This window comes from Phaeodactylum tricornutum, chromosome 6, assembly GCF_000150955.2.
Source record: "Phaeodactylum tricornutum CCAP 1055/1 chromosome 6, whole genome shotgun sequence".
Classification (NCBI taxonomy): Eukaryota; Bacillariophyta; class Bacillariophyceae; order Surirellales; family Neidiaceae; genus Phaeodactylum; species Phaeodactylum tricornutum.
This window is the reverse complement of record NC_011674.1, coordinates 733,472-760,694: the sequence shown is the minus strand read 5'-3', so window position 1 is coordinate 760,694 and position 27,223 is coordinate 733,472. Positions and strand designations below refer to the sequence as shown.

The 27,223-nt window shown below is 49.1% G+C and overlaps 15 protein-coding genes across 15 annotated transcripts; 9 read left to right on the top strand and 6 right to left on the bottom strand.

Moving 5' to 3' along the window:
* Positions 1-326: 326 nt before the first annotated feature.
* On the top strand, positions 327-2,158 carry PHATRDRAFT_45293 (predicted protein; the record flags this gene model as incomplete). The annotated part of the gene is made up of 3 exons (XM_002179464.1): positions 327-751; positions 860-1,026; positions 1,117-2,158. The coding sequence occupies 3 exons, from the start codon at positions 327-329 to the stop codon at positions 2,124-2,126; spliced, it is 1,602 nt and encodes a 533-aa protein (XP_002179500.1). The 3' UTR covers positions 2,127-2,158.
* A 220-nt stretch (positions 2,159-2,378) lies between these two features.
* PHATRDRAFT_34957 (predicted protein) lies at positions 2,379-3,401 on the top strand (the record flags this gene model as incomplete). The annotated part of the gene is made up of 1 exon (XM_002179463.1): positions 2,379-3,401. One exon carries the CDS (start codon positions 2,379-2,381, stop codon positions 3,399-3,401), a length of 1,023 nt encoding a protein of 340 aa, XP_002179499.1.
* A 337-nt stretch (positions 3,402-3,738) lies between these two features.
* On the bottom strand, positions 3,739-4,788 carry dsCYC2 (predicted protein; the record flags this gene model as incomplete). The annotated part of the gene is made up of 1 exon (XM_002179247.1): positions 3,739-4,788. One exon carries the CDS (start codon positions 4,786-4,788, stop codon positions 3,739-3,741), a length of 1,050 nt encoding a protein of 349 aa, XP_002179283.1.
* A 1,213-nt stretch (positions 4,789-6,001) lies between these two features.
* On the top strand, positions 6,002-6,613 carry PHATRDRAFT_11811 (enoyl-coa hydratase; the record flags this gene model as incomplete). Its single annotated transcript, XM_002179462.1, has 1 exon — positions 6,002-6,613. A coding segment is annotated over one exon (612 nt), but the record flags the coding sequence as incomplete, so codon positions are not given.
* A 214-nt stretch (positions 6,614-6,827) lies between these two features.
* Positions 6,828-7,262, bottom strand: PHATRDRAFT_7335 (predicted protein; the record flags this gene model as incomplete). Its single annotated transcript, XM_002179246.1, has 1 exon — positions 6,828-7,262. A coding segment is annotated over one exon (435 nt), but the record flags the coding sequence as incomplete, so codon positions are not given.
* A 434-nt stretch (positions 7,263-7,696) lies between these two features.
* PHATRDRAFT_19762 (predicted protein) lies at positions 7,697-10,162 on the top strand (the record flags this gene model as incomplete). The annotated part of the gene is made up of 1 exon (XM_002179461.1): positions 7,697-10,162. Exon 1 carries the CDS (start codon positions 7,739-7,741, stop codon positions 10,160-10,162), a length of 2,424 nt encoding a protein of 807 aa, XP_002179497.1. The 5' UTR covers positions 7,697-7,738.
* Positions 10,163-10,193: 31 nt separating this feature from the next.
* On the bottom strand, positions 10,194-12,520 carry PHATRDRAFT_19761 (predicted protein). Its single transcript, XM_002179245.1, has 2 exons — positions 12,102-12,520; positions 10,194-12,022 (listed from the first exon to the last, which is right to left on the bottom strand). The coding sequence occupies exons 1-2, from the start codon at positions 12,417-12,419 to the stop codon at positions 10,232-10,234; spliced, it is 2,109 nt and encodes a 702-aa protein (XP_002179281.1). The 5' UTR covers positions 12,420-12,520; the 3' UTR covers positions 10,194-10,231.
* Positions 12,521-12,810: 290 nt separating this feature from the next.
* Rab5c (predicted protein) lies at positions 12,811-13,432 on the top strand (the record flags this gene model as incomplete). Its single annotated transcript, XM_002179460.1, has 4 exons — positions 12,811-12,843; positions 12,921-13,120; positions 13,164-13,180; positions 13,206-13,432. 4 exons carry the CDS (start codon positions 12,811-12,813, stop codon positions 13,430-13,432), a joined length of 477 nt encoding a protein of 158 aa, XP_002179496.1.
* Positions 13,433-13,880: 448 nt separating this feature from the next.
* On the top strand, positions 13,881-14,835 carry PHATRDRAFT_45289 (predicted protein). Its single transcript, XM_002179459.1, has one exon. The coding sequence runs from the start codon at positions 13,932-13,934 to the stop codon at positions 14,703-14,705; it is 774 nt and encodes a 257-aa protein (XP_002179495.1). The 5' UTR covers positions 13,881-13,931; the 3' UTR covers positions 14,706-14,835.
* A 354-nt stretch (positions 14,836-15,189) lies between these two features.
* On the top strand, positions 15,190-18,463 carry PHATRDRAFT_45288 (predicted protein). Its single transcript, XM_002179458.1, has one exon. It carries the CDS (start codon positions 15,558-15,560, stop codon positions 18,291-18,293), a length of 2,736 nt encoding a protein of 911 aa, XP_002179494.1. The 5' UTR covers positions 15,190-15,557; the 3' UTR covers positions 18,294-18,463.
* Positions 18,464-18,494: 31 nt separating this feature from the next.
* PHATRDRAFT_34949 (predicted protein) lies at positions 18,495-19,627 on the bottom strand (the record flags this gene model as incomplete). Its single annotated transcript, XM_002179244.1, has 3 exons — positions 18,495-18,623; positions 18,703-19,492; positions 19,590-19,627. 3 exons carry the CDS (start codon positions 19,625-19,627, stop codon positions 18,495-18,497), a joined length of 957 nt encoding a protein of 318 aa, XP_002179280.1.
* Positions 19,628-19,811: 184 nt separating this feature from the next.
* On the top strand, positions 19,812-21,232 carry PHATRDRAFT_45287 (predicted protein; the record flags this gene model as incomplete). The annotated part of the gene is made up of 3 exons (XM_002179457.1): positions 19,812-20,003; positions 20,515-20,922; positions 20,969-21,232. The coding sequence occupies exons 1-3, from the start codon at positions 19,851-19,853 to the stop codon at positions 21,230-21,232; spliced, it is 825 nt and encodes a 274-aa protein (XP_002179493.1). The 5' UTR covers positions 19,812-19,850.
* Positions 21,233-21,400: 168 nt separating this feature from the next.
* Positions 21,401-22,096, bottom strand: PHATRDRAFT_11649 (predicted protein; the record flags this gene model as incomplete). The annotated part of the gene is made up of 2 exons (XM_002179243.1): positions 21,401-21,764; positions 21,939-22,096. Coding segments are annotated over 2 exons (522 nt in total), but the record flags the coding sequence as incomplete, so codon positions are not given.
* Positions 22,097-22,637: 541 nt separating this feature from the next.
* PHATRDRAFT_45285 (predicted protein) lies at positions 22,638-24,911 on the top strand. The gene is made up of 2 exons (XM_002179456.1): positions 22,638-23,001; positions 23,212-24,911. Exons 1-2 carry the CDS (start codon positions 22,868-22,870, stop codon positions 24,863-24,865), a joined length of 1,788 nt encoding a protein of 595 aa, XP_002179492.1. The 5' UTR covers positions 22,638-22,867; the 3' UTR covers positions 24,866-24,911.
* Positions 24,912-25,065: 154 nt separating this feature from the next.
* On the bottom strand, positions 25,066-26,767 carry AP4mu (predicted protein; the record flags this gene model as incomplete). Its single annotated transcript, XM_002179242.1, has 3 exons — positions 25,066-26,252; positions 26,396-26,519; positions 26,568-26,767. The coding sequence occupies 3 exons, from the start codon at positions 26,765-26,767 to the stop codon at positions 25,164-25,166; spliced, it is 1,413 nt and encodes a 470-aa protein (XP_002179278.1). The 3' UTR covers positions 25,066-25,163.
* Between the last annotated feature and the right edge of the window lie 456 nt (positions 26,768-27,223).

The window sequence follows — 27,223 nt, the reverse complement described above, 5'->3', positions numbered from 1 at the left end:
AAAGCAATCATAAGTATATTCACGGATATTTTCTTAACGGTTCCGGGACATATCAAATCCTGTTCTGTTCAATTGCCCCATTGCACAGTCTTGGGTCGCTTATCTTCACGACCAGCCAAGAATACAGTGTGCAGTTGCTCAACCGCGCGAGAAACGCGAATCAATTCATTTTATGCAAAAAACGGAAAAATTGGAAACCAACGTTCGCTTGTCCTCTTTTTTTCAACGGCATCGCGCCGGGACCCGACAAACTCCCATTAGACGTGACCGATAGCAGCCTGCATTTCCCTATTTGGCTGTTGTCATCCCAATAAGATACTGCGGTCATGGTATCCATCAATACAGCTTCTCGCGCTCGATATGGTTATCGATTTTTGAAACGGCCGTTGGCGCTCCTCACTGCTTCCGTCCTCGTCGTGGTATGCGTAATCCTGATCGGATTCAACACTCTCCAGAGAACGAGCGCACCAAGATTGATTGCCAATACTCCATCGCTACGTTTCCGGCCAGACACTGCGTCTTGTCGCTTTTTCTTGGCGGAATCGGCCATTCCCCACGGAGGCCTGGGTCTATACACTGCCATCGACATCAAGAAGGGTGACTTTGCGCAATCCATGGCCGATCTCTGCATCTACGTAGCCGACACTCCAAAAGGCACCGATTTCGAGACACACAGCTGGGCGCGAGACGTCTTTAACGGAGATTTTGAAGGAAAGAATCCGCGTGCGGCATGCGAGGGCTTTGCCACACTGTAAGTGCAACACAACCAATCGACATAATGGATGGACAAGAACCGAATTTTGGGTTTTTGCCGCCCGTTTTCCAATATCTCTCACAATTCATCCGCTTGGTATGCTAGGTTCAACTCCATGCCTCCAGGGGTCAGTACATCCAAGCTTATGCCTCAAAATGTGAACACGAATGCGGGTCTGCACCGGGCGACGCACGCCGGCGCCGGAGCGGTTTCGCACTATTTTGGAATCTGGTCGAAGGCTATTCAAGATATTACGGCAGGAGCAGAGCTCAGTAAGTTAAATTACCAATATACACAGTTTACCGTTTATATTGCCTGCCGAAACACACCGCTCACGTCGTGTATTCTAATTTTGTGGTCAGCGATCGACTACGGCGATTTTCCGTACCAAAAGGGGAAAAAGTACGTGGCACCCAAGCACGATCCCGCTTGGCTGCTCGAGAACGGCATGTGTATTGACAATATCAAAATCCAGCAGGCAGTCGATCCGCAAATGGGCCGTGGAGCGTTTGCTTCGCGACGTCTCGCCAAAGGCCAGCTTGTGGCCCCCGCCCCGTTACAAAGCTTTCCCAGCCGAAAAGCGTTTGCGCGACAAAAACCAGAAGCCCTATTCGTCAACTACTGCTTCCAGCCGCGCGGAACCGACATTCTTCTGTTTCCGTATGGCCCTGGGGTAAATTTGATCAACCACAGTAGCCAAAAAACAAACGTCGAATTGCGATGGTCGACGAACCCATATCACCATAAGGAATGGCTCACTGTGGAGCTGGACGATTATTTTAAACTCGACAAACCGGGTGGTATCATTTTGGAAGTAGTTGCTACACGAGACATTGCCGAAGGAGAAGAACTATTTCTAGACTATGGGTCGGAATGGGAGCAAGCATGGGATCAGCATGCGGAAAATTGGAAACCTGTCGATGGCGCCGATCGATATGTCTACCCCGAAGAAATGGATAATACTGAGCCAGTACGGACAGTCGAGGAGCAAAAGAACAGGCCTTATCCAGAAAATTTAGCCAACACCTGTTTCACGCCAAACTGGGAACGCGACTTCGGCGTGATGCGATGGAAACAACCTGATTTTGATTGGCCCGAGGGCAACGTCAACTGTCACATTCTGAAGCGAGAAAAGAACGCCAAAGGCGACGATGAGTACGAGGTGTCATTGAACTTTGATTCATACGACTATACATTTGACCCAAAAACGCCTAGGAAGAAACTGTACATTGACACTCATGTCCCCAGGAGTGCAATAGGATGGGTCGAAAAAGCGTACACCAGCGACCTCCATTTGAAAAATGCCTTCCGCCATACCATTCCTCTGCCAGAGCACCTGGTTCCTCCGTTGTGGAAAGCCGCTATTCAATAAGAGACTCGGCAGGTGTCATATATCTTTTTACGGCGATTGCTGCTGTGTGTGACCCGGCATTATCTAGCTAGCAATAAACAGTACTAAAAGACCGAACTAGCTGTACCAAACCACGAAACGGCGGACAGACGGATGGGCAAAAGCGAAATTCGTTTCGTCTTACATTACGTTAATAATATGCATTCGCAGTTGGTAAAAATGAACCGAGCGATTTTACAGGGACGAAACACAGATACTCGTCCGGGCACAACAATGAGAGGCATCAAAGTACCCATACTATGCTTGCTGTTCGGCTCAACGACTTCTTTTTCAGCCATCGGCAGTTTTCCTGTCAAGAGCGACAGTCGCTTCCAAGTTTCCCATTTTTCTTACAGTCTACTACGGCCCCGACAACACAAACGTTTGTTCGCTCCGGGAAGGGCCAACGTGTGGAAGCGTTGCCTTGCGACCAACGATTCGGAAACCGTTGACATATTTCAAATCGGTATTGAATACAACTCTGGAAGAAGGTGGAGCTTGCGTGGTTTTTGGTATGCGCAAGAGCTGTTAACGACCTTTGCCGATGAAAACAGTCTCGCCTGCGTTACGGTAACAGCGAAATCTTTAAAGACAGCAGGAGGCAGCGACTTCGTCGTTAGTTTGCACAGCAGTAATTCCAGTGAAATTCTGTGGAAGCAGCAAGCCGGGAACGATTTTCCTGATACGAGAGAGCTGAAGCAGCGTGTGCGAGATCGCATCGACCCATCACGCTTTCTGGGTCACAGCGATACCACTGATCGACGAGAACAGGTAGTCGACAGATCAAGCACCAAAAGCAGCCCTCAAAGCAGCAAGCCTGAGATTCTGAACTTGGATAGAACTTCCTCCGCAAACAGGTCGAAAGCCGCCTCGGAATGTCTTCCTCGCGTTTCAAATGCCGCGGCACCGCACCTTATGATTTATTACTGCACGGGATGTCGGTGGCTATTACGCGCCGCTTACTTAGCACAAGAAATGTCGAACACGTTGGGAGACTTGAGCAGCATCACGTTGGCACCTAGTCGACCACCGGCCAAGGGAGGGAGTTTCGTTGTGTGGCTAGACGATGCAATTTTGTGGGATCGTGCTACGGAACAACGGTTTCCGGAACCGGAAGAAATCGAACAATGCATTCGGAGGCAACTGCGATTAGATCAGCCATTGACTGATGCAAGGCAAAGGGAACGAAACCAGGAAGATACGTCCATGGACGAGGACGAGGCAGCGGAAGCCAGAGCTTACTTTGGCGTTATGTAGAAGAGGGAGTTTGTCTCATACGTCAAGTTTGTCTCATATATCGAAAAGACATATCAGTTCATAAAAAATTGGGAAAGCACGTTTCCATTCGTGATCATATTTTCAAACATAAGCTTTCTAAGAGAATTTTCTCGGAAAGCAGCCAACTCTTGTTTGTTATTTTATAGAATTGGTCGATCTGGAGTAGTAGAGCGGCCACCGTTGTGTGGCAGGAGGGCAAACGTCAGCGAGAGGTATAAACAGTACTTTGCGAATGCCAGCCACCTAGGTAGGACAGCGGCGGTAGCGTGGTGGGAAATGATAGTGTTCGAGGTAGCGGGGGCAATAAAGGATTGCTTCAATTTCCATACAAAGCTTCCAGTTGCGTGTATATGGCATGAAACTGTTGTGCCTGGGGTTCCACCAGAGGAGCGAGTTTGGCGAGCAGCAAGCGAGCCTGCGCTTCGTGAACCGCAGCGGAACATCCATTCTGATCAGTATCATGGGCATTGGTATTGGCCGGCAGTCGGTAGGCGAGCACGGTGGCAGCCAATCCCACGAGTGAAGGCGGACTGTCGATGAATTCAGCGTTAGCGACCGCGAGTTCCGTCAGCGTCGCACAGGTCGTTTGGACCGCAGAGCTAGGTTCAGTCGCGTCCGTAGACGCCAGCAGAGACCAGTACATTCGTGAAAAGCCAATAGCGGTTGGAGGATGCAAGTGCCAGGAAAGAGCAGTCATTATTTCGCGTTCGGTAACGGCAATATCGTCCGGTGTGTAGAATCCTCGCGACATGTCCACCAAAGCCTCCAAACTGAGCTTGCGCGGATAGGGTTCGAGAATCTTCACGGTAATGTACAGACACGTCATACTGAATAGTTGAAAGTCTTCGCGCGAAATTGGGGACACCAACGCCGGCGAGTAATCATCCGGACAAGTTGATGACGAGTGCGATGATAGTTCGCGGGCAACGTATCGATCCAAAAGATTGAAACTAGCCGCGACAACTTCCCGATCGATACTGAAACAGTCCGTCACCATACAAGCCCAGTCGAACATTTGCTGTCGCCAGAAAGAAAACTGGACGGCTCGGTCGGAAACTGGGGACGCTGTAGATTCAATCCTCAAGGGGCCCGAAGTCGTTCGCGCCGATCGGGGGCTGGAATTGCCAACGTCGCCTTGGACGTCTCGCAGAGAGGTCGAAGATTGGGATTTTTTGACGGCGTATTGGTTGTTAGTGATACTGGCGCACGCTTCAACCACATACTGGGATTGCTGCTGCTGGCATTCGTACACCATCTCGCGTTGGAGGTAGTTGACAACCCGATATCGCGTACGTTCTTGACGAATCATGACCCCCAACAGGTCGAAAATTTGGTCTTCTTGCTGGGAATGTTGCTGTTTCATCATGACGTTATACTTAATCAGTATTTCAGGGACTTTACGGAGGACTTTGGGTGATATAGTCGAGTTGGCAACGAATTTTGTTATCGGCGGATGGCTTTTTTCGCTTTGGGAGTAAAAGGTGTAACTGTAAGATGATTTTTGTGGCTCGATCGGTTGGCAATCGTTCGGCGAGGGCGGTGGATCTTTCCGAACACGGGGCCCGGGGTTACTGGGGTTTTCTTGCTTTCGTCATCCTCAAACTATCAGAGATATGTATGGTTAGGAACTCACGGCGTGGGAACCACGTCAGACGCTACACCAAGGATCCATTCTTATTGGCATATCGCGTTCTGAGAGCCGGCGCTCGTGTACACAATTCACCAACGGGGTTCCGCGTCACCGGATCTATTTCTGAAAGTCAAGAGTCACTATTGGTATACGTCAGATTAATACTTATGGACTTGAAGATAATCCAGTGTACGTAATTTACTTCATCTAATTACAGGGAACCAATCACCGTTCTTCTTTGGCGGCGGCCGAATCCGAAGTATCAAAATATGACGTCGACCAGACGCGAAGCCCTACAGATCCACGGCCAGTATTGGACTCACTGTCAGACACTAGTTTCGAATAAATCAGGGTTAGGGTATGTCAGTGAAACATCAGAATCATTCTTGATGTGTCTCGGTTCTTATGGGACCAATTTGCTGTTTTCCTGCGAGAGAGAATCTTCCGGACGCCGTGGAGTTATGGCTCTGACGGTGCCTTTTACGATTGCGCCCTCTCACCTCCTCTTCAAATATATATACGCGTGCGCCACGATACAGCCGCTGGCGCGTTTTTGGCAAGGAGGACGCCGAAACGTTGCCCCGTATCTGTTTACATGAGTCTTGTCCGCGTATCCCATTCGTGGCGGCGTTCGGAACAACCTTGTCGAGCCTTACAACGACTAGTTTTCAAGACAAGGTTCCCTGCGTCGGGCTTTGACAGCCGTGCATTCCAAACTAACGGTGGCGACGATGACGAAACCCCACATATTCTATTCGAGTCCATGCGGAATGAAAACGTGCCTCAAGGTGTCGTTTCCGTACTTACTCTCAATCGGCCCAAAGCAAACGCAATGGGATCGACCATGCTGCGCCAGCTTCAAGAAACACTCACTGTACTAGAACAGCAATCGCCAGAAGATACGGACTACACGCGCTGTCTGGTACTGGCCTCCTCCCCGACAGCTTCACCCACGGCGTTTTCTGCCGGTGCCGATCTGAAAGAACGCGCCGCCATGTCCGTCACCCAGGCCGAATTGTTCGTGGCAGGTTTGCGCGATACCTTTGACCGCGTCGCCAATCTTCCGATACCCGTAATTGCTGCCGTTGAGGGTGTCGCATTGGGCGGCGGCTTGGAGCTCGCCCTCGCTGCTGATTGGCGTGTCGCTAGTTCCACTGCTACTTTCGGCCTACCGGAAACAAGCCTGGCCATTATACCGGGAGCCGGGGGTACCCAGCGTTTGCCACGCTTGATCGGCACTGGACAGGCAACCAAGCTCATAATGACAGGCGCCCGTGTGGATGGGACCACCGCTTACCAATTAGGGATGGTGGAAGAGTTGGTGGAACCAGGATCGGCGTTGGAAATTGCTATGGCAATGGCGTGGAAGGTCGCGACCAACGGACCCGTGGCGGTCCGGGCGGCCAAACAAGCCGTTCGAAAAGGAATGGAAGCCAGGACCGTAAAGGAGGCGTTGGAAATGGAACGGAAATGCTACGCTCAAGTGCTACCAACCGCAGATCGATTGGAAGGATTAGCAGCCTTCCGAGAACGCAGATCCCCCGTGTACAGTGGCAACTAACACAGCAACTTTGCTTCTATAAATCCTAAATCATGACCTTACATTAGCTCAATTGGACCACCTTGGTATCGATGCGGCGTTCAATCAGCACATAGAACAAACCGGCCAGCACAGTAGCATTGGCGACGGTATGCACGTTTTCCTGCCAGGCTTCCGGGGTCCAGCCATCAAGGATACCGGTCGCTATTGCCAACAAGGCAATCATACCAGCAACCCGGGGTCGAGTCTTCTGCCAATAGCGTTGATGATAGTTTTCTGCTCGATAAAAGTTCGCCAGCGGCTCGACCGTTGTCCAACTCGTTGCCACACCGTCACCCCGCAGTCGATTGCAATTGCGCTCCAACCAATCGGCCGCGATGCGCTGTTGCGTATCGTCGTGGGGAAATATGACGGACGAGTACTGTCGCGACCCCAATTTTGGTTCTTGCGCTTCAAAAAAAGCGTCCAGCAACGCATCATACTCGAGTTGCGTTTCGTCGTAAACCACACGGACGCCTTCCACCCATTCGTATGAGAAGCATACCGATTCGTAATTAGGGGGACTCTCGGCGTTTGCTTTTCCGGTATAGCCCGCAATCGTCTCGGTCACTCCGGGCACTTTCAGCAATTCTTCGCTGGGTTTCCAGAAACATCCCATCCCAAAGGTGGCTTCGGCGGACAGTGAATCCGATGAGAATGATCTTTGATTTTGTGGAAGAACGTCGGGGATAAAGGCATAGGCTGTGGGGAAAAAGCTGAATGCCACCAACAGACAAAGTAGCTTCATTGTTTTCACGAATAGTTAGCAGATAGTGTTGCGTTGGTCTCCGACGCGAAATCCCAAAGAAAGGACAACGTTTCAAGATAACGTGAGGAAGCTTTATCCTCATGGTAATAAGACTCGAGACAATCTACGATGAACGTGGTTTCCCTCATTTTCAGTCACACCAAATTCTTTTGATTCACGTCACATAAGAGAAAGTACAGCCATCTAAACTTAATAATCGGCTCTCTCGTTAGGAGACGAAGGGAAAGAAACACACATCACATTTTGTGGTTTTGGGCACAGACGATCCCGAGAGCAGTGCCACTCGGCAGCGATTGCTTTATTCACCTGTCACTCCAGCGCAACGTCAACGAGCAAGCATGCTATCTCGCTTTATCGGCTTGCGAAGACTCTTTTCATCGCACAGCAAAAACGTGCGAGTGGCGGCAGACAAACGCACCAACATAGTCTTTGGAGCTAACACAGATGTTGGTAAAACTCTCGTTTCCGCTGGTCTCGTCCGGGCTGCGCTCCGACGCAACACTGTTCATTACGTCAAGCCTCTCCAATGTGGCGGCAATGATCAGGAATTTGTAAGGAGGCACGCCTTATTGCAGCCTCGGCCTTCCAATGCGCTATCCGCAGAGATTTTGTTCCAGTGGGATACTCCGACCTCGCCTCATATCGCTTCACGAATGGAAAACAAGCCCCAGAGTGACAAGCATGTAATGGAGGCCGTCAACAAAGTTTTGGTAGAAACAACGAACCGTTCAGGTCCTGTCACGACAATTATTGAAACGGCTGGTGGTGTACTCAGTCCTTCTGCCTCGTCGCCCAACAACACGTCAGCTCGACACGCGACTTCGGAGACTGGCTGGGGATGGATACCCCAAGCAGACCTATATCAACCATTACTGGGACAAACCCCGGTAGTCCTCGTCGGTGACGGCAGACTGGGTGGTATCAGTGCGACACTGTCCAGTTTGGAATCGTTGCTGATTCGGGGTTACGATGTGACGGCCCTTGTTTTGTTGGAAACGGACTACGACAACGTTTCGGCCATGCGCGAATATGTTTCACGGGGTCATAAGCTTCGAGCTGGCAATGGAGAGACGCTCTTCTCCAATCCGAACGATTCTGTGATGTCGCTACCTGCTATTCCGTCGGATCCACAAGTGCCTTTGGATGAATGGTATGGCTCCGATGCCGTCAAGGAACGGTTCGAACGTCTGGACGATTTTTTGCAACAAAGTTGGGAAGGTCAGCTCTTGGACTTGCAAAGTTTGCGGTGTACCGGCCGACAAGTTTTGTGGTGGCCATTTACACAGCATAGTCAGGTTCAAAGAGACAATCAAGTTGCGCTTGTGGACAGTGCTTCTCAGAACGACTTGAATGTGCTCGTTGACGGCACAGACGGAATATGTCTAGAGCGTGTATCAATGAAAGATATGTCAGGAAGTGAAGGGACTCTCGGTATTGGACACGGGGATTCTTCGCTCGCTTTGGCTAGCGCTGGTGCAGCTGGACGATACGGTTATGTTGCCTTCCCTCAGACAGTGCATGCACCCGCCGTCGCTTTGGGCCAAACACTTGTAGGTCCCCGCGGTCCAGGACAAGGGTGGGCGAAGCGTGTTTTCTTTACGGAGGACGCAGCATCTGGAATGGAAGCGGCCCTCAAGATGGGCATGAAAACCTATATCAAGCGAATGCGTGAAGAAGAGAATGAATCAATCGAATGGGTTATTTGCGGACAAGAGAATAGTTACCATGGTGATACACTGGGAGTTATGAATGCTACTGAACCCAGCTTTTTCAATGACGGACAGCATCCCTGGTATGAATGCAAAGGATTATTCCTGTCTGTTCCAACGTTAGGTTTTCGAAACGGAGTGCTTTCCATTTCGTTCCCGGAGGGATCTGAACTTGAGGGCACACAAACAACGTTTGAATCCATCGATCACGTTTTGGATATCGATGCACGGATGATTTCCAGAAAACTTCATTCGCAGTACAGGGAACTGATTGAGATGCAATGGCTTGTTTACGAGCATAGTAGTGTCAATAAGAAAATATCATCTGTTGTGATTGAGCCGGTGCTTTCGGCTGTCGCGGGAATGAGTTTTGTCGATCCACTTTGGCAGAAAGCTCTAATTGCCGTTGCTGAGTCACGCAATGTTCCTGTTATCTTTGATGAGACTACATCGGGACTTCAACGACTTGGAGTGATGAGCGGTCGCGACATTTTACGGGAAGATCCCGACATCGGAGTGTACTCGAAACTTCTCACCGGTGGAATCCTTCCACTATGTGCAACATTAACCACCGAAGAAATATTCGAGACATTTTTGGGAGAAGACGAAACGATGGCGATGCTCCACGGTAGTTCTCACTGTGCTCATGCAAGTGGCTGTACAAGCGCACTGCATGCTCTACACGCGTATGACCTACTATCAGAGCACTCCAGAAAAGCAAAAGTCAGCCCCAGGATGCTTTTCGACGCTGATTTGGTAAGAGCTATGTCGGAACTACCTATCGTTGAGCAGACCTTTTCGCTAGGTACCGTTCTTTCTATTACGCTCGATGTCGACGACGACGAGAGCGGAGACAATGAGTGCTCGCTCATCAATGTGGCGATACGTCTTCTTCGTAAAGAATGCGTTTTTGCACGTTCGCTCGGCAATGTTATGTATATTTTGGTCTCGCCACCGGATAATCCGGAGGATTGCTTGCATCTTTCGAAGAAAGTTTACGACACTCTCTCAAAACTATCTGGAGCTCGATCGATGTCATCCATGAAGCAATAACGCTTCAAGATTTGCGCGTAAAACAGAATCTGAAATCTGAACTGTCTCATAGTTAATATCTTTAGTCAGCTACTTAGGCTGGGCCGGCCGCCGGAATGCGCCACGAGACGTCTGCTCAACTACAGTTACAGCGTCTTCCGCGGCTACCTCAGTATCATCACCAGTTGAAACAACAGGATACTTCTTCATGACGTCCTCCCAAGTCATGCGGCTGTGAACTATTTGAAAAAGAAGGTAGTTAATGTCATTTTTGGGGAGGCGAACCTGAACTGTGGAATCGCGTTCACGGAGCGTCACGGTTCCGTCGTTGAGAGTATCGAAATCCACCGTCACGGCAAAAGGGATACCGAGCTCGTCAGAACGAGAGTAGCGACGACCAATCGCTGCCGTAGACTTGTCAACTCTAGTAGCCAAGTCGCTGTCCATTAAGTCACGAGCAATGTCATCAACGATTTCGTTGCACTCAGGATTGCTGCTGATCGGCAATACTGCACATTTTTCAGGGGCCACCTGCGGAGTAAACCTCATAACTACGCGCTGCTCGTCCGATTCGCGCTGGTAGAAGGAATGCTCCAATAGCGAATACAAGATACGCCCCATCCCAAACGAAGGTTCGATTACGGAGGGAGTAAACTTAATTTCGTGAACTGTCTTTTTCTGCTTCGTCCAAGTCATCATTTCTTTAGTGATCTCAAAACCCTCCACCGTCGTCTTTCCATCGTTTTCCAATTTCGTCGCAATAGGCTCAAAGTCCGTCCAACTTTCGGCCAACGACTCGAGCATACCGGACACCACGCGTTGATCACCTTTGAAGGCTTGACCGAGCAACTTTCGATCAAACTTGAGTTTGGCAACTTCCATTTCTTGTGGTGGATCAACTTTCTGAGTGGCCACCATAGAGGTCTTGGTTGCCCTGCTGTGCACCTCGAGATCGTAGCAAGCGCGATCAGCGTGTCCAACGCATTCTTGCCAGCCATAACTTGATTTGATTTCCAGATCCCAGCAATCGGCGGCATAATGAGCCATTTCGGTAGCCAAATGCTGGCGGAAACGCAAACGCTGGGGATCCATGCCGATCTTTTCCATGTAGAGCTGTGTGCGCGCCATGAAATAAGCCAAAGTTTCGTTGTTGATCAAGCCACTCTCAACGGCTTCACCGCAGGCAATTGTTTTGGTCTTTCCGCTGCCCAGTTGATCATCTCTACCAAAAAGAACCAGCTCTTTATCGGTGACAGATTTAAAATTTGGGTGCGATTTGTCTTTAGGATTGACGAAATGTTCAATCTCTCCCATACAAAATTCGCGCACACGCAAAAGGCCTGAACGTGGGGCAATCTCGTTGCGAAATCCTAAACCAATTTGGGCAGCGGCGAAAGGCATTTTTCCAGCATTCAAGTCCAAAAGCCGACGGTAGTTGACAAACAATCCTTGGGCTGTCTCTGGACGCAAGTAACCTACCGAAGTACCTTCCGGGCCAATGCTGGTCTTGAACATGAGATTGAAGGGAAAAGACGGTGTATAGGCTTCACCGGAAGGTCCCTTGCAATCGTACTTAATCAAAAGTTCGTCTAATTCGGTAGGCGAAAAGGCGTCCGCCTGTCGCTGAATACGAAGGTGATCTTCCCGTTCTTCCACCGGCATTGTCGGGTTGGCTTCCAGCAACGAATCGATGGCATCTTCCAAGAGCTTGTCAGCCCTAAAGCATTCCGCTGTCTGCGGATCTTTTACCATGAGATCTGTGAAACGGTCCACGTGACCACTTGTCTTGAGGACGGCCTCGGGGGTCAAACAGGTGCATTCCATCTCCAGCATACTTTCAGCAAGTACGAAATGCTTGCGCCACAGATCGATCATGGCAGCCTTCAAGAGAAAAATTCATATAAGACAATGCGCGTATAATTGGATTAAAAGGCGTCCGATGACTCTGATCGCTACGAACCTTGAGAGAGCAAGCTGGAGGACCCAAATCAAAGAGACCCTTCACACCCCCATGAATCTCGAACGAGGGTACCACAAACATTTTCCGCAATACAAGCTCGTCGAACGCCTTTCGGTTGAATTCGGGCTCATCCGAGACGAGGCTCTTGCCCATTTCCGCTGCATTGATCTTGAGTGCTTGAAGCTTGGCCACGGCCTCCGCGACGGCGTCTGCGTCACCGGCCTTCTTAAGCTCCCGGACTGCGCTACCCTGTTTGGTAATCTGAGCGTTTAGAGCGTCCAGTTCATCTTGAAGTTGTTCGTTCGTCTGGACAGTCATGCTGCAGAAATTGCGAACGTAGTAAGCGCACGGAAAACTCCTAATCCCAAAGGTAGAATAGGAAGTTGTGCGCGAAGCAAGCAGGATCTCACGCACGTTTGCGATCGAGTGCGATGGGTGCGCCTTTCATTCGTATCGCTGTCTTTTTCCCGACACCCAGGCTTTTTACACTACTAGTAGAGAGCCTGGAGTGTATTGCTTTTCGTGGAAGTGCGGAGCTCACTACCTGATAGGAAAAGTACTCACTGTCAGGAAGTACGACCTACTTATGAATCAAGTAAGTCATGGAACGGAAATTGGCTCACGAAAGAGGTGCCGTTTGTCTTAACCTGACCGTGAAGCGGCAACGACATGTCCCCGTCCATTTTCTTCCAAATATGAACACAAAAGTATGACTGCAGCGAAATGTAGGGACGATGTCACGGTAGATAGATCCACCAAAGTCGTCCTTGTGGGAGACTCCGGGTGGGCAAAACAAGTCTGGCTCTTCGATTCGTTCAGAATGAGTTTCATCCGTTTCAAGAAGCAACGATCGGAGTCAGCTTTCTCAGCAAAACCGTCATCTGTATTGATACGAACAAAGCCATCAAATTGAAAATATGGGATACCGCAGGTCAAGAACGCTATCAGTCTTTGACCCCACTATATTTCCGAGGCGCCGGGGCTGCCATTCTTGTATACGACATTTGCCGCCGACATTCGTTTCAAGCGTTGGGGTTCGGGAACTACGACAATTTGGCCCAGAAAACATCTTGCTATTCGTCTGCGGCAATAAGTTTGATTTAGCGGACAATAGATCCGTGAGCGAAGAAGAAGCCCGAGAGTTTTCGCGCTCTATTAGTGCTTACTACACGGAAACGTCGGCCCGCAACAATCAGAATATAGCGGAACTCTTTCAAGAGCTAGCGCGTCAATCAGCCGCCACGCTTGTTAACGAAGACTCGCTTACAGTTAACGACAACACCGTAGATTTTAGTGCAAGTGAGGTACCAAAAAAAACATGTTGCCTCTGACAAGCCAGCCGACTGCGAGCATATGATCAGGTTTTTACGTATCGCTAAAACCATAATTACATATTCCCTCCGTTGCGCTGGGCATTTTACTCATCTGAGTATGCAATAGACCAATCACATGAAGGTGCTAGATGGACTGTTAGAGAGACTCTGTCAATCAAGAACCTACTGTTAACCCAATTGTAATTTGTGCATGTCCAGTGGAACGCGTGGTATTATGTATACGCGACAAAACCTTTAGTCAGAGTTTACACTCAGTCACGAATAAACTTTGTAACTCCCAGTCATTGGGTGACGGAAGGACCTCAGTTTATGTCATCAACCGACACAGCCAATGAGTCTCGACTCCCATTCACATGTCAATTTACTGTTAGATTGCCAGTCAGTGACACCAATTTATTTCCTCACCACGCTCTTCGTCGGGGTCGATGCACCCAAACAAAAAGAGCATGGCAAAAACTGTAAATCAATTATAGACTGGCAATATCAAGACTTCACTATGCGCCTACAAAAATTGACACTTCCTGTGTTCTTGTGCATTGCGACGGTGTCCGCCTTTTCGCTACTCACACAGTGTGGAGTATCGAGGCCAATACCCACGGACAGGCATAGCGCCTACCTGCCGTGGTTGATAGAAGCTGGACGGCATAACACGCGGCTAAACGCGGTGGACGAAGACGCATGGAATGGTGGGATTGTCTCCGGACAGGACGGGAAAATTGGCGGGTGCTCAATTTTACTACAAGAAGGGAAACTGACCGATTGGGAAGTTGTCATTGACGGTGTGGAGGCAGATCTCGGGCGGTTCAGTGAGGCTATCTACAAGAAACTTATGCAAGATGCTAAGCAGCAGAGATTCCAAGGTTTTCGACCAGGAACGATACCCCCTCATTTGGAACCCACCTACAGGGCCTTTGCAATGGATGAGTGTGCGCGAGAAACTGTGTTGGAAGCTATGCAACAGAACAATATTCGGCCATTCGACAGTACCCAAGTAGAAATGACAATTTCCAATATAAAGATACCACCAGTCACAGAAAAGAAAAAGAAGAGCACCAAGCGCAAGAAGGCAGCGCAAGACGCTGCGGCTATCCAAGAAGAATCCCAGTCGGAGGAACCTCTGTGGAGAGACTTTGCTACTATGAAAGAAGCAATCAATGCCGGTTGGAGACCGGGGCAAAGCTTCAGCTTCGTAGCGAGAGGCGTCCGAGGACAACAGGTGAAGGGCGAAGAAGAGACCCAAAGGGCTAGACCATTGGGGTTAGACTATTAGGTAGGGAATGGTTGTGGAAGAGCACATGAATTGGAAACTAGCCCTACCGTTTTGCGTGTCGCCTCTAACGCTTGTAGCGACGACGTTAGCTGCTGTAAAGCCTAGTAAAGTTCTCATACAATTTGTCGTTGGAAACGCCTTAATCTTGTCAAAAAACTCGATTCCCTTGAATTAGTGAAATGGTACGGGTTGGGAAAATTTCTTAGCAGCCATCCATTTTGGATCACGATTTACTTCTAACTGGATGGAAACATACGACTTGACCCCGCGGTAGACAGTTTTATATAGACCTATATATAATCTTCAAAGATGGACATTTGAATACTGCAAAGGATTTCGATACACATGTACCTAAGCGCGCACATAGTGACGGCACTCCACCGATTTTGATGGAGAGTTCCCGCAAACTTTCGCCGTCCGTGCCCCGATTGAAAGAGAATGTGCATCACTTTGAAGTATAGCGCTCAATAGACCCCAGCCCACGCTTAGCGTATTTCCTTGTCCACGCTACGTGCTGTTGTACGGAGTATTAGCAAGCCGTTTATCTCTTCGTGTGCACATAAAAGCTTTCAAAGGCATCGCTGTTTCCTTTGATTCGAAGACATTTAGCAAAATATCCGAGCCTCATCAGTCCAGGTTTTGGCCGATCCGGATATCATCTCTTCCTGCCAGTGCACGGCTACCAAAACAGGAGCCTGCGAACTGCGCTCACCGACTCTGCTGAATGAAGCATAGACTTTGTGAGGCGGGTGCTATATAGGTTGGCGTAGAGCCAGAATTGGAATCCGGCGTGGACCTATTTCCATAGGTATTTCCATAGGAATCCGTTCTGATCTTTCAATTTTCAAGGAAATGCCGAAACAGAGTCGAGGCTTTTGGACTTGCACACTCTGTGGTTTGACCTTTGATCGTTTTCAAGACGCCGAATATCACGAAATTGAGGAGTGTTCACAAAGACCGCCGCCGCCTCGCTATCCTCCTCCTGGCGCCATGCCTCCATACGAGACAGACCCACGAACTGATAGCATGCCATCGGCATCGCATTACCATAGCCAAATGGATTATGGGCCGAGAAAATCAAGAAGGGTTAGTTTATTAGGACCTCAGGAGCGGGCGAATTTGTCCGAGTTGGACGCCGTGGCCTTACAGCAGGTCGAACTTTTCGAAGCCGGTGACATGTATGCTGCAGATTCGTCGGGGAATCGAACGTCGCCGGGACAAATAGGGGTACGCTGTCTTCATTGCTTGAATGGGCCAGCCGCTGACAGTTTTATGTTTCCGGCGGATTTGGTGCTTGTGGGAGATTTAGTACGAGGACTTGTCCGGAATCATGTCTGTCGATGTGATCTTGCACCGGGAGACCTCAAAGGGTTTTTGAAGCGAACTGTAGAGCGGGAGCCTCCACACGAGAGGGACAGGAACCGAAAGATTCTAACAGACTTTTGCGCAAGAAGGTGTCACCAGTTTGGTATCCTGAATAGGTTTCCTGGTAATACCGGTATTCATTTCCGAGAAGCTGAAGGTTCTCAGCAATATCCTCAGATGGGAGGATCTGAACGATATGCGAACGAAACAGGGCCATCCTATGGTATCTCTTATCCAATGCACCCTAACCAAATGAGCAGTAATAGGAATCGAAGTCCAATACTGATAGAAGGCCAACCACCCTCGATGTCTCCACATCATGCGTCGCCTCCTACTCATGAATCTCCGATGCCAATGCCCCGCAATTCGCGTCCTAGCCCTTACTCTGGTCGAAATCCTGAAGGCTTCGGACCTTCGGGGTTTCGCCCGAATTACGATGTGCCGGCTAACTTTCCATTTGCAGAAGAACCTAATGGGGAATGGGTGTGTAAATATTGTAGTCACATTCCGCCAGAATATCGAGATCCCCACTACCGATGGGCCGCCAACAAGGGTCCACCTCCAGGGACATTGATTGATCACCATTTTAGTCTATGTCGAGCCTATCAACAGAGTCTCCATCCTATTCCATCATATGGTTACGGATCAAAGCCTGAGTTTCCTTCGCCCTACCCAGGGTCATCTCCGCCTCCAGCTGTATTTGACACCACCCAAAGGCGCTCTTCGATAAATTCATATCAGCACTCGGCGTCAGCTTCTATGGGAGGCTTTCAACAATTTGATCCCCGGGATACCACCGTTGAAGCTCATCCAGGCCCCGGCCCTGTTCAAGCTTCGTCGATGTTACAGACGGAATTGGATCATCACGAGGCATCTCGTCGAACACAGGCTGCTGATTATCTCGCTAGGAAGGACAAAAGTATTTATTCACCAGACGGCGATCCACTTCCAGAGAACAAAAGGCTTGTTCTCGACGAGGACAAGTTGCTGCTTACCACCTACTTCTTCTATCTAATGAAGCAACTTCGACTGGTAAGGTTTTCCGAAGCTGATCGAAAGACGCGAGGAGGGAAACGTGAAAACATTCAAGTGGGGTACGGGGGTTTACAATGCGTTCATTGTGTCGAAATGCCGAATTCGCGTAAATTCTTTTGGAGCAACGTCGACAGACTCGCAAATAGCTTCGCTGAGATTCCTGGTCATATTTTGAAATGCCGCCAGTGCCCACAGCCAGTCAAAGATGCTTTGAATGATTTGAAAGCGCTTCATGCTTCTGAAATGACACAGCTTCCACGCGGTTCTCAAAAAGTTTTCTTCAGACGGATGTGGAGACGGCTCCACGAACAGGATGATAGGAACGAAGTAAGAGAAGCCACTCCTTCTACACCCCCTTCGCATGCCGAAGCAAATAAACCGAGGGCTGACGAGGAGACATTGTCCCTAGAAAAGAAAGACTCAGCCACCGATGGCTCTCCCGCTGTTACGGTTGGGAGTGGCGAATCTATCTTTTTGCCGGAACGGTCTACAGACGACGCTGCGAAAGCACTTGCCGAGTGGACCATTCAAGCGGGCCCGCCATCACCTTCGTCGCGAGTTTTATTAGCGATACCGGAGGATAAGGAATGGTTGTCTGATACAGATTGCTTCATTCGCAGGCAAATTGAAGTTTTTTGCGCAACATATGAAGACGTCCAAATCGCCCTCGAAGATCGGAAGTATCCCATTCAAGAAGGCCAAGTGGGCATTCGCTGTATCCATTGTGCTATGGCCAAGGACGGTGCAAACAAGGAAGCCGTTTCATACCCATTTTCGATTAGCGGAATATATGAATCTGTGAGAGAATTTCAGCGTTTGCATCTCGAGACTTGCCGAAACTTGCCTTCCGGGGTACAAAAGAAATTGTCTAGTTTGAAGGGCGCAGCTTCACTGAGCTCCGTGCTTCGAAAGTATTACGTTCTGGCTGCAAAAGCCCTTGGCCTCAAGGACACGGAGAAAGGAGTCCGCGCGGGTGGCGAAACCGTCCAGGTTGGCGCCCAGGCTGCCTTTGTTTTCTCTGAATCTACTCCAAAAGCATCTGAAGATGTTGGAAAAGATTTGGATGGTGAAATGGCTGCGCAATCGTCTCCGGAAACTTCCCGTAAGAGAATTCTCAACAATGAGGATACAGATAGAGAAGAGCCGAAGAAGGCTGTGAAGCTATTTTCTTCCGAAAGATCTTCTTGAAAGTATTTTTTCAATTTCTGAGAATTTGATATCTATGATCTGCTGAGTATTTCTCATGGCTCTATTACGAAACGATGTTGTGTGCGAGCCACATATATTTCAACATCTAAATCTTCCAAAATTCATACTTCTGAAAGCCTAATGTCTAATAGCCATTGTTTTCATTCTCTAGGTTTCATATCTCAAAACAACAAACGCATGCTATCTTGACACAACGTTGCCAAAATCACGATTTGGCGTCCTCACACTCATATTCCGGCTCGAATATATTTGTTCCAGCATTGTGTCATGCCATCTATCAAGTAGACTATCCGACCCGTACCATTTATCCTGTGAGTGTAACAGCAAAGTGAGTCACTTTGCCACTATGTGGTGTAGGTATGAGCAACGCTGCTTGTACGTCTCTTACCGGTGCGTTAATCGAATGGAAAACTCCATCCAAATTGATTTGAATAGCATCATCCAAATGTGCTGACATTCGAGGGATAAGGCCGTCGCCCATACTTGTACCGGCACCGCAGACGGCCTCATACGAGTTAAAAGCCAATCCAGTTGGTGTAGTGCGTTCGAACGGGGATCTCCGCTGATCTTTGATGCCTGCAATGGCGTTGCCAACAACCGTAATATAGAAGAGACCATCGTCAATATGGTATGCCCCGGGAAAATCTTCGTTGGTAATACGCAGTGCACCACGTGTCATATCCATCACTTCAGGAGGCGGTGGAATATGCGGAGCTCCGAGTGTGACCATACCCAGCACACGTTCCAACTCAATGCGCGGAACGTCTTGCTCATCAGCTTGCGCCTGACTAAAGTATCCCAGCGCCGCTCGGGCCAGCCATCCCCCCGCCGAATGACAAACAAGGACCACTTTGGTGTCCGAGCTTTCCTCACAAATCTCTGCAATTTCGCCAGCCACGCACTTAAGATACCACCGAAAGGAGGGACAAGTCGCCGCCATATTGGACGTCCAAAAGCGAAGGTCAAAGAGACCATTCACGAAAACCTGTAGCCAGTCCAAACGTTCCATCGGCAAAACGCGAATCTGATCATCTCGCCAGCCACGGTTTTGCAAAGACCGAACCAAAGATCCCTGGGGAGCTTCGGGCAAAAAGTAGTCGTTCGAATTATTGCCAAATCCGGGAAGCACCACCAATTTAACGTTGTTGGGAATTGCTCGCTTCGATGAAGGAGATTTGCTGTCTAAGAACCAAGCATAGGTTGACCCTACCAGAGCTAAAAGGCACAGTATTCTCATCTTTTGGTTAAAGTTAGCAGTAAAATGCGGCGTGTAACCTTACCACGGCAAGGGGCTGGCCCTCGCTAGTCCACATGAATCCAAAGGGTGTATTTCCTACAAGAAGATGCACAACGATAGTAGCAGACGTCTCTAACGGTTAAAATATTTCTAGGGATATATCTGCCTCGAGATATTCCAGATTCCTATTCGCTTTCGCTGTTCGGCTGACTGAAATTTTCTCATCTCGCTGCCGCTTTTCAACAGTCACAGTCAGTTGCGAAAATTGTTCCAGCAGATCTTTTCGTGCACACGTGATCATGTTGGCGCAGCGTTCTTCCTCTGCGTTGGCGTTGTCGGCCTCTCGACAAGCTGCGCGACGCAACCTCTCTTCTCAGCCAAAGATGCACAAGGTGAAGGATCACTGGCAGAACTTGAAAAGCAAGCGTCCGATCGACCAAGATGATCTACACGTACGTACTGATGTTTATTCAATGGAGCTCGCAAACATTCCGGATTCCTTCTTACGAGTTTTCATTACCATTGCTTCCAGTTGACCTTCCACCCTCCTTATAATAAGGGAACTGTGTTGCTTGTGATCGGTGGAGCCGTCGCGATTGGCTACGGAAGTACTGCCTACAGTTTTGTTCATCAACAATACAAGCAGGGATACTGGAAGTAGGAGTTTGCCAGTCTTGCATATACCCATCGGACCGATTTTGGCATCAAACCGAAATAGGATAGGACAACCCATATCACAATAATAATCAAACGTTTCACAAATTGACAGCAGAATAGTATGTGAGCCGACTCTCACACAGCTAGTTCAACAGTCTCCGGTGCAAGGATTGTATCTTCTGGGGTTTACAGTAGTGGAAAGTAAAATTCCTGCGAAAAAACCCTAGCCAGACGGGGGAGGGAATGCGTTTTTTTACCGCAACTTTCATTTGTCATTTATCGAACCTTCATCAATGTTAACAATAGCTCTGGTTGGGTTTTGCCTCCGCATCCGAAACGATTGACACAACCTTGGATAGAGCGAAGTTGCGTAGCAAGCGGCAAGAGCCCTTACTGAAGCAGCACGACATCTGGAGACGAGCAAGAATCAGACGAGACGTTTTGAATATGGATTCCGCAGGGCTACCCGTCGATGAGGTCGAAGACGCGGAGATCGGCACATCCAATTCCATGAAAGAAACAGGCTCGCAAAAAAGAGCAAGCAAGCGCAAACCAACCAATGATTCGAACCAAAATGATCCATCTCTCACCTCTTCTGCCAGCGAAAAAAGAGCACGAAAATCTACTGAGCTATTCATCCCCGCGAACCCGCATGATACAGACCGATCCGCACGCATCGTAGATGGCCGTGGCCAGACACTACAGTCAATACCTGTGACTCGAGATTCAATTGAAAGCTTCCCCGTCCCCAAACCCCAAGCTATGCAAAGGTGGAGGTGGCGGCAAAAATACTACGAAAGCGGCCATATCTTTAACCAATAAAGAGGAGGACGACGATCTACCGGAACGAGGTACGATGCCAGATACTGGTCAGCTACGCAAGTGGACCAAAGCCTACATTTGCTGCTTTAATATGGAGAAGGTTACCATAAAACACGCTTTGGAAATTGCCGGCGACAAGTTTGGTGTTGACCTGTCCTCCAAAAAGAGCGAGCTCAAGGATTTACTCACGGAAGAAATGTAAGAAATCAACGATTTGGAGGGCTGGTATGGATTGTTCCAAATAGTAGCCGCACGCCCACATATTTTGTAATGTGACGCATACGATCCACGAGGGGTCGTTGGTTTCCTTTGACTTATCTAGAAAATGTGCAGTACAGTAGTGTTGCTCCTCGTTACATTAGTCGTGTGGTTACTGCAAAGCCGCAACAGGGAAGGTACAAGCGTTTGATTGGATGATGCCCACAATGATACCAAAGATTCCAAGGGCCGAGGCGAAAATCTCCACAATTAAAATTTTGACAAAGAGCGAGGCGTCCTGGGCGTCGGCAATTGCACAACTGGACCCAGCTATGCCAACCGATACACCGGACGCAACATTTGTCAGACCCACGGAAAGCCCGGCGGAAAACATGCCGTAGCCTGCGTAGTAAAAACCAGGATAATCCCAATTGCTGTCGAGGTACAAGCCATTATCCTCAGGCTCCTTAATTTTGTTAGTCAAGATGATAGCCATAATGACACCGTAAATGGCGGTGGCTTCACAAAAAATTACACTTTTGCCATTCAAAAGAACCGCACAAAAAGACGGAGTCCGGCGAAAAAGTTAACAGGAGGCAAGGAAGTAAAGAGCACGAGTCAGAATCAAATCTGAAACCAAAATTCTTTGTCGATCACGCGTGCGCCCGTGCTTTTCTTCTAGCGTACATTACATTCGCTCTCCGACCTACCTAATCAAGTTTTTGGATCGAATCCGGGGAGCCTTGACGGCTGCACCCACCAAAGAAGATCCGGTCAACCAGATGCCCCAGGCGGCACCGACAACGGAAAGACCCAAACCGAACGCCACGCCAAAATTCGCAAAACCGTACGGCGACATATGGGTCAAGACTTCCGCCCATCCCGCATTACAGAACTCCGAAGTGCATGTTTGTGATGTCGACATGTTGGAAGCAGCCGTTGATTGTGTGACCAGATGTTTCCGTGTGGCCTGTTAGTTCCTTGTGATGTTCGGGAGTTCCTTGTTTGTCAGGCAGTTATTACCTGTTAGTGCCGGCGACGGAATAGGCAGTGGTGGCTGTATCCCACGAGACCAATCCGTACGCAGAGAAAGAGCGATCCTTCCTCCGGAAAACTAGGAAAATCGTAGTACAAAGGAACACGCTGTCTCTTTGGATGGTCTTTTGTCGTAGTATGTCACATGGATAGATTGCTTCCTATAGACTTGTTGAAATTGTTATGTTCCGAGCTCGCCAATGCCATCGGCTGACGCGCCTTTGAGATTTACAGTCCGACGAGTCGCAAAGAGAAACGACTTGGAACTGACCAATCAAAAAGCTAAATCAGTGTCTTCAATACATTCTATATTCGCATCGCTGTTCCGGCTGGCCTGAAAAACAAGCGTCGTTTGGTCGCTTCCAAAGCGCAACTCCGGTCGCACCGCTTTCAGAGTTAGTTCTAGAGACAAGAGAGGGTGGACTGTACAACCGCTAGCTAGATAGCTTGAAGAAGCACGAAGTCGCGACAGATCGATTTTTAATCAATTGTCATCCTTGCGACTTGGATATTGAAGAGTGTTTCTTCGTCTTTGTCGCAGCAGGGTTTGAGCTCATTCACGTTCTTATTAGGCAGCTGTCTCGATTGACAGTGAAGGCTAAATATGGCGGAGGATGGTGCGCGGCACGAAGCTATGGTGGAATTCCTGGGGACCTTCACGACTCTTTCCTCGGCGCCTCCCGAAACCCTCACAGATTTGAGTGACGGTGTGGCTCTCTTTGAAGCCCTTTCGGAAATGTAAGTAACGTTTTGTATTTGTCGGCCTGTGCTGTGCAGTGATATATTTGTTTTCTTGATTGATGTTTTTACGGAGGATATGTTGGCTCTGTGTAATGTCATTGCTCGTCCGTCTTGTACGACCGAACGTCTTCGTGTTGCGCTGCGCCGACTCGTGATTCCCCGAGACATGCATTCTTATCCTCATTTACTTCGATGATCCTCCGGCAGTGCTCCCGACTATTTTGATCCAACGACGATTGCTCGGCAGCTCGGTGACAACTGGGCTCTTAAATCGAGTAACCTCCGCAAATTCCTGCGCAATCTGGAACATTACTATCACGAAGGTCTCGGCAAAGATGCCGATTTCACGCTAGTGAACGTGTCGTCGATTGCCAAACAGAGTGACGTGAAATCGATCGACGTGCTGGTGGAACTCGTCATGGCGGCGGCCGTTACCTGCGAAGAGAAAGGCACCTACGTGGCGCGGATGATGCAAATGAACGCAAATCTGGCCATGAAGGATATTCTCGAAACGTCATTGGCGCGGGTTTCGGACTTTGATGCGCAAGACTCGGACATGGACGAGAATGAACTCGTTTTTGATGGTCAAGAAGATGCCGACGGGATGGACGAGCGCGCGGACGATACCAACCTGTTCGGAGCGAATCACTTGCAACAGTCCGAGGCGCTGGACGACGCACGGCGAGAGATTTCGACACTCAAGTCGCAAGCAGCCATGATGGCAGAAGACAATGAAAAATCGCAAGGGAAACTACGAGCATTGGTGGAAGACTTGCAGGATCGACTCGTTTCACGTCAAGATCAACTCATTCAGGTCGAAGAAGAATTACAAAAGGCAACTTCGGACTTGGAACAAACAATGTCGGAGCTAGGAGCAATGGCGAGTGTTAAAACACAACTAGAGGATGATTTGGACGTGGCGAATGCCAAGGCAGCACAGCTGTACAAAGCGGAAGCTACGCTGATGGCGTATAAGAAGAAGATGGAATCAGTCGGTGCGATGAATCAGCAAATGACAGACTTAGAGGATCAAGCAGCCAGCTATTTGCGTCAAATCGTCGACTTAGAAAACGAAGTTAAAAAGTCGGCATCGCTGGAAAAAACTGTCACTGACTTGAGAGAGGAGATTGCGCGCATGGAGAAGAAGCACACTCAGGTCGAGTCGCGTTCCACCTCGTCGGCGTCCGAAATTGCTGCCTTGAAATCGAGAGTAGAAGCAGCAGAATCCGCGAGGAAATTGTTCGAAGAAGAATTGGTCGATCTGCGGGCGCAGCAAGAGCATGCACTCAATTCTTCTGTAGAAGCGATCAATCTGAATGAGTCGAGCGCTCAGGCGCCTAATAGTTCATCCGCTGAACACCGGGAGAAGCTCACACGGCTTGAAATCGAGAACGAAACACTGCAGAGGAAAGTACAGGCCTTGGAGGCGGCAGCAGCAGCGTCTATCGAGATTGCGGAAGAAGCGGCCAAGACTTCTCAGCGCGTCTCTGAAGTTCAGAAGACACCAACGACCGAGACTATGTCAGCAGCGGACATTGGCAAAATCAGAGACTTAGAGGATTCGCTTGCCAAAGCGATGGCAAAGCTCGAGTTGAAAGAGCAAGAGAACAACAAGATCAGCAGTGACAAGGACAAACTGGAAGCTTATACGAAGCGAACCTTGGCAAAATTCCAGGACAAGTATCTGGTGGCCCTGCAGGAATGCAAGACCAAACTCAAAGAAAAGCAAGATAAGATTGAGATTCTTGAACAACGAAGCAATTCTGAGCGGACTGCCCAGAAGCGGGAAGAGCGACTTCTTTCTTCGACCATATTCGAACTAGGTTTGGCCATTATGCAAAATCGCCTGAAGGAAAGGTAGACTCTTATGAGATAATTTGATTGAACGAGCAACACCTTGAATATTTCTTACCGGTTGAGCGTGTCGTAGGACTTGGATTTACTAGGTATTGAATATACCCTTACTTGAGATGCCTTGCTAAAATCTTGTATTGCACGGTAGTATCTGCTTTGCGATGGCTTCGTGTGCCTAGACGTTCGTGCGTGGTAACGCTTATCAAACAAGAGTGTAATTCGGAATCTAGCTTAGTCGTGTTTCGATACTAGTTACTGCTCTTTCTCGATCCCAGACTAACCCCACCTGACGCTTTGCGAGCGTATTACACTCGGCAAACGTAGGAACTGGACTGCGTTACGTAGCGAACCCAACGGTACGGTGTGTAGCCGACCATGTTTTCTGCTACTCGCAAATAGCGCACTTGCAAATTAGAAACGTTGTACATGGGAATCTCAAAGCACATATTGATAGGTCCGATTTCTCTCCGGATCGCCGTGGTACAGGGCTTGCTGAGCGACACTTTGGCCCGCATCGTTTGTTCTCCGCCGCCAGGAAACTTCTTCATGGTCCACACAATCTTGCCTTCAGTGGCCACTAGCTCGGCGTGCGCATGTCCGGTGCCCGGTGCCGAAACAAGACTACATGAGGCGGACGTAGTACAGTGGGGGACGGGAATTTCGACCGACACGTTTGCTCCAAAATGATTGTTCGGCATTTCGGCGCGAATGAGAACAACAATCTCAATTTTGTTGGGTTCGGTTTCTTCAATCGACGGAAAAATACGAAATGGAGTATTGAATTCTCCGGTAATGCGGTAATTGAGCACGATAAATTCGCCATCGGGCGGGATGAATGATATTGTTCGCGAGGAATCAAACTCGGAAAGATTAACACAGTCGTTGAAATTCATGTCGTCAACCGCAACACCATTGTACCGGGAATCTTTTCCAATGGACAAGTCTTCGTTCAGCGCAACCCGTAGTTCTGGATTCCCTGCCAGATACGATTTCATCTGAATGCAGCCGTCGATTGTGCTGTTGAGCACGTAGCCGTTGTTGGAGAAGAGTACATTAAGACGCTCGAGAATATCGACAAAGATTTCGTTCTTTTGGTTGTTGTTGAGGCCCGACTTGCGTCCGTTTTCGTGGACCGACGAAATAACGGGTTTGTGTACGGCATTGGCGGAAGCTGTCTTGGGGTTGATCATGGTGCCCGTGTTCGCGACGTGGTCCACCACAATGGGTTCGTTATAAACAAAACTTTTGAGATTTTCCGTCCGCGTGACCTGGGGGTAGCCAAAGTCAATCATTTCGTCGAGGAGCTCGTAGCATAAAATAAAATTCTTGCGCAAGGCTTCTTCCGACAAGAGTCCACAGTAGTCCTTGAATATTCGAGCAATCGTTGATAGTAACTGGTAGTGGCGACCGAGAAAGCGGAACAAGTAAGCAACAAAGGTTATGTTAGTCCATGCAATTACAGAATACTCGTCTACATTTCCGTCTATTCCGAAGAATGCTTCCGACAACGCCAAAGACCAGACGAACATGTACTGACCTCGACTACCGTATTTGGACTAACGTTCCTCGCGGTCGACGCTCCAAAGATCAGACCATTACGCTTGACGTGAAAGTATGTCAATCCATCGGGCATGAGAAATACCGGCGGGGCGTCGCCCATTCTCTTTTGCTGATCATTGTTCTCAAATTGTTGTTGTTGATGTTTAGACTTGCCGTTATCCTGCCGAGCTTTCTCCGCTTGCGCTTCTTCGGCTTCGCTCGTCGCGAAGTCGTCCCAGAATTTGATTTTTCGAAAGAGTGCTTCCACGTGCGATCGTTCGTGTGCGCTCTGTTTGAGGTTGTCGACCCGATACTGTTTGGCGAGAATCGTGTCGCCCCGCGGTGACAAGACGAAAAAATTGCTTATCATTGCCTTCGAATGCCGCACGGTTGGTCAGATGATCACTTGGTTTTTGTGTTGTTGTTTGATGACTGTAAGCTACACCTATTTGGTTGCTTGGTGGCTTGCCTTGTTCCCACACACGGTGTCGTCTCACGGTCAGTCCAAACAATGCTTTACAGTTAGAGCAGTCGCAATCCCGATTCGGAAAACGGTAGCGGGGATATTTCCGTGTGTTTTGGTTTGCTGGCAATGTAATACCGGGAAATGGAACGGCCTTGACCGAAACAGCCCCTGTTGGATTGGTATGGAAAGAGACACAAAGGATTCCTCCGGCACGCCGCTAACGGCACATGCGCATCGCATGGTTCGTTGGGCAAAGCACGGGAACCGAGCAAAGACTTGGGGGTGGTTCTGCTACGGATGCGACTCGAGGGAATGGCAGCACGAGCCTACAACAATTTCCGGGTTGTGTTGACAATGACC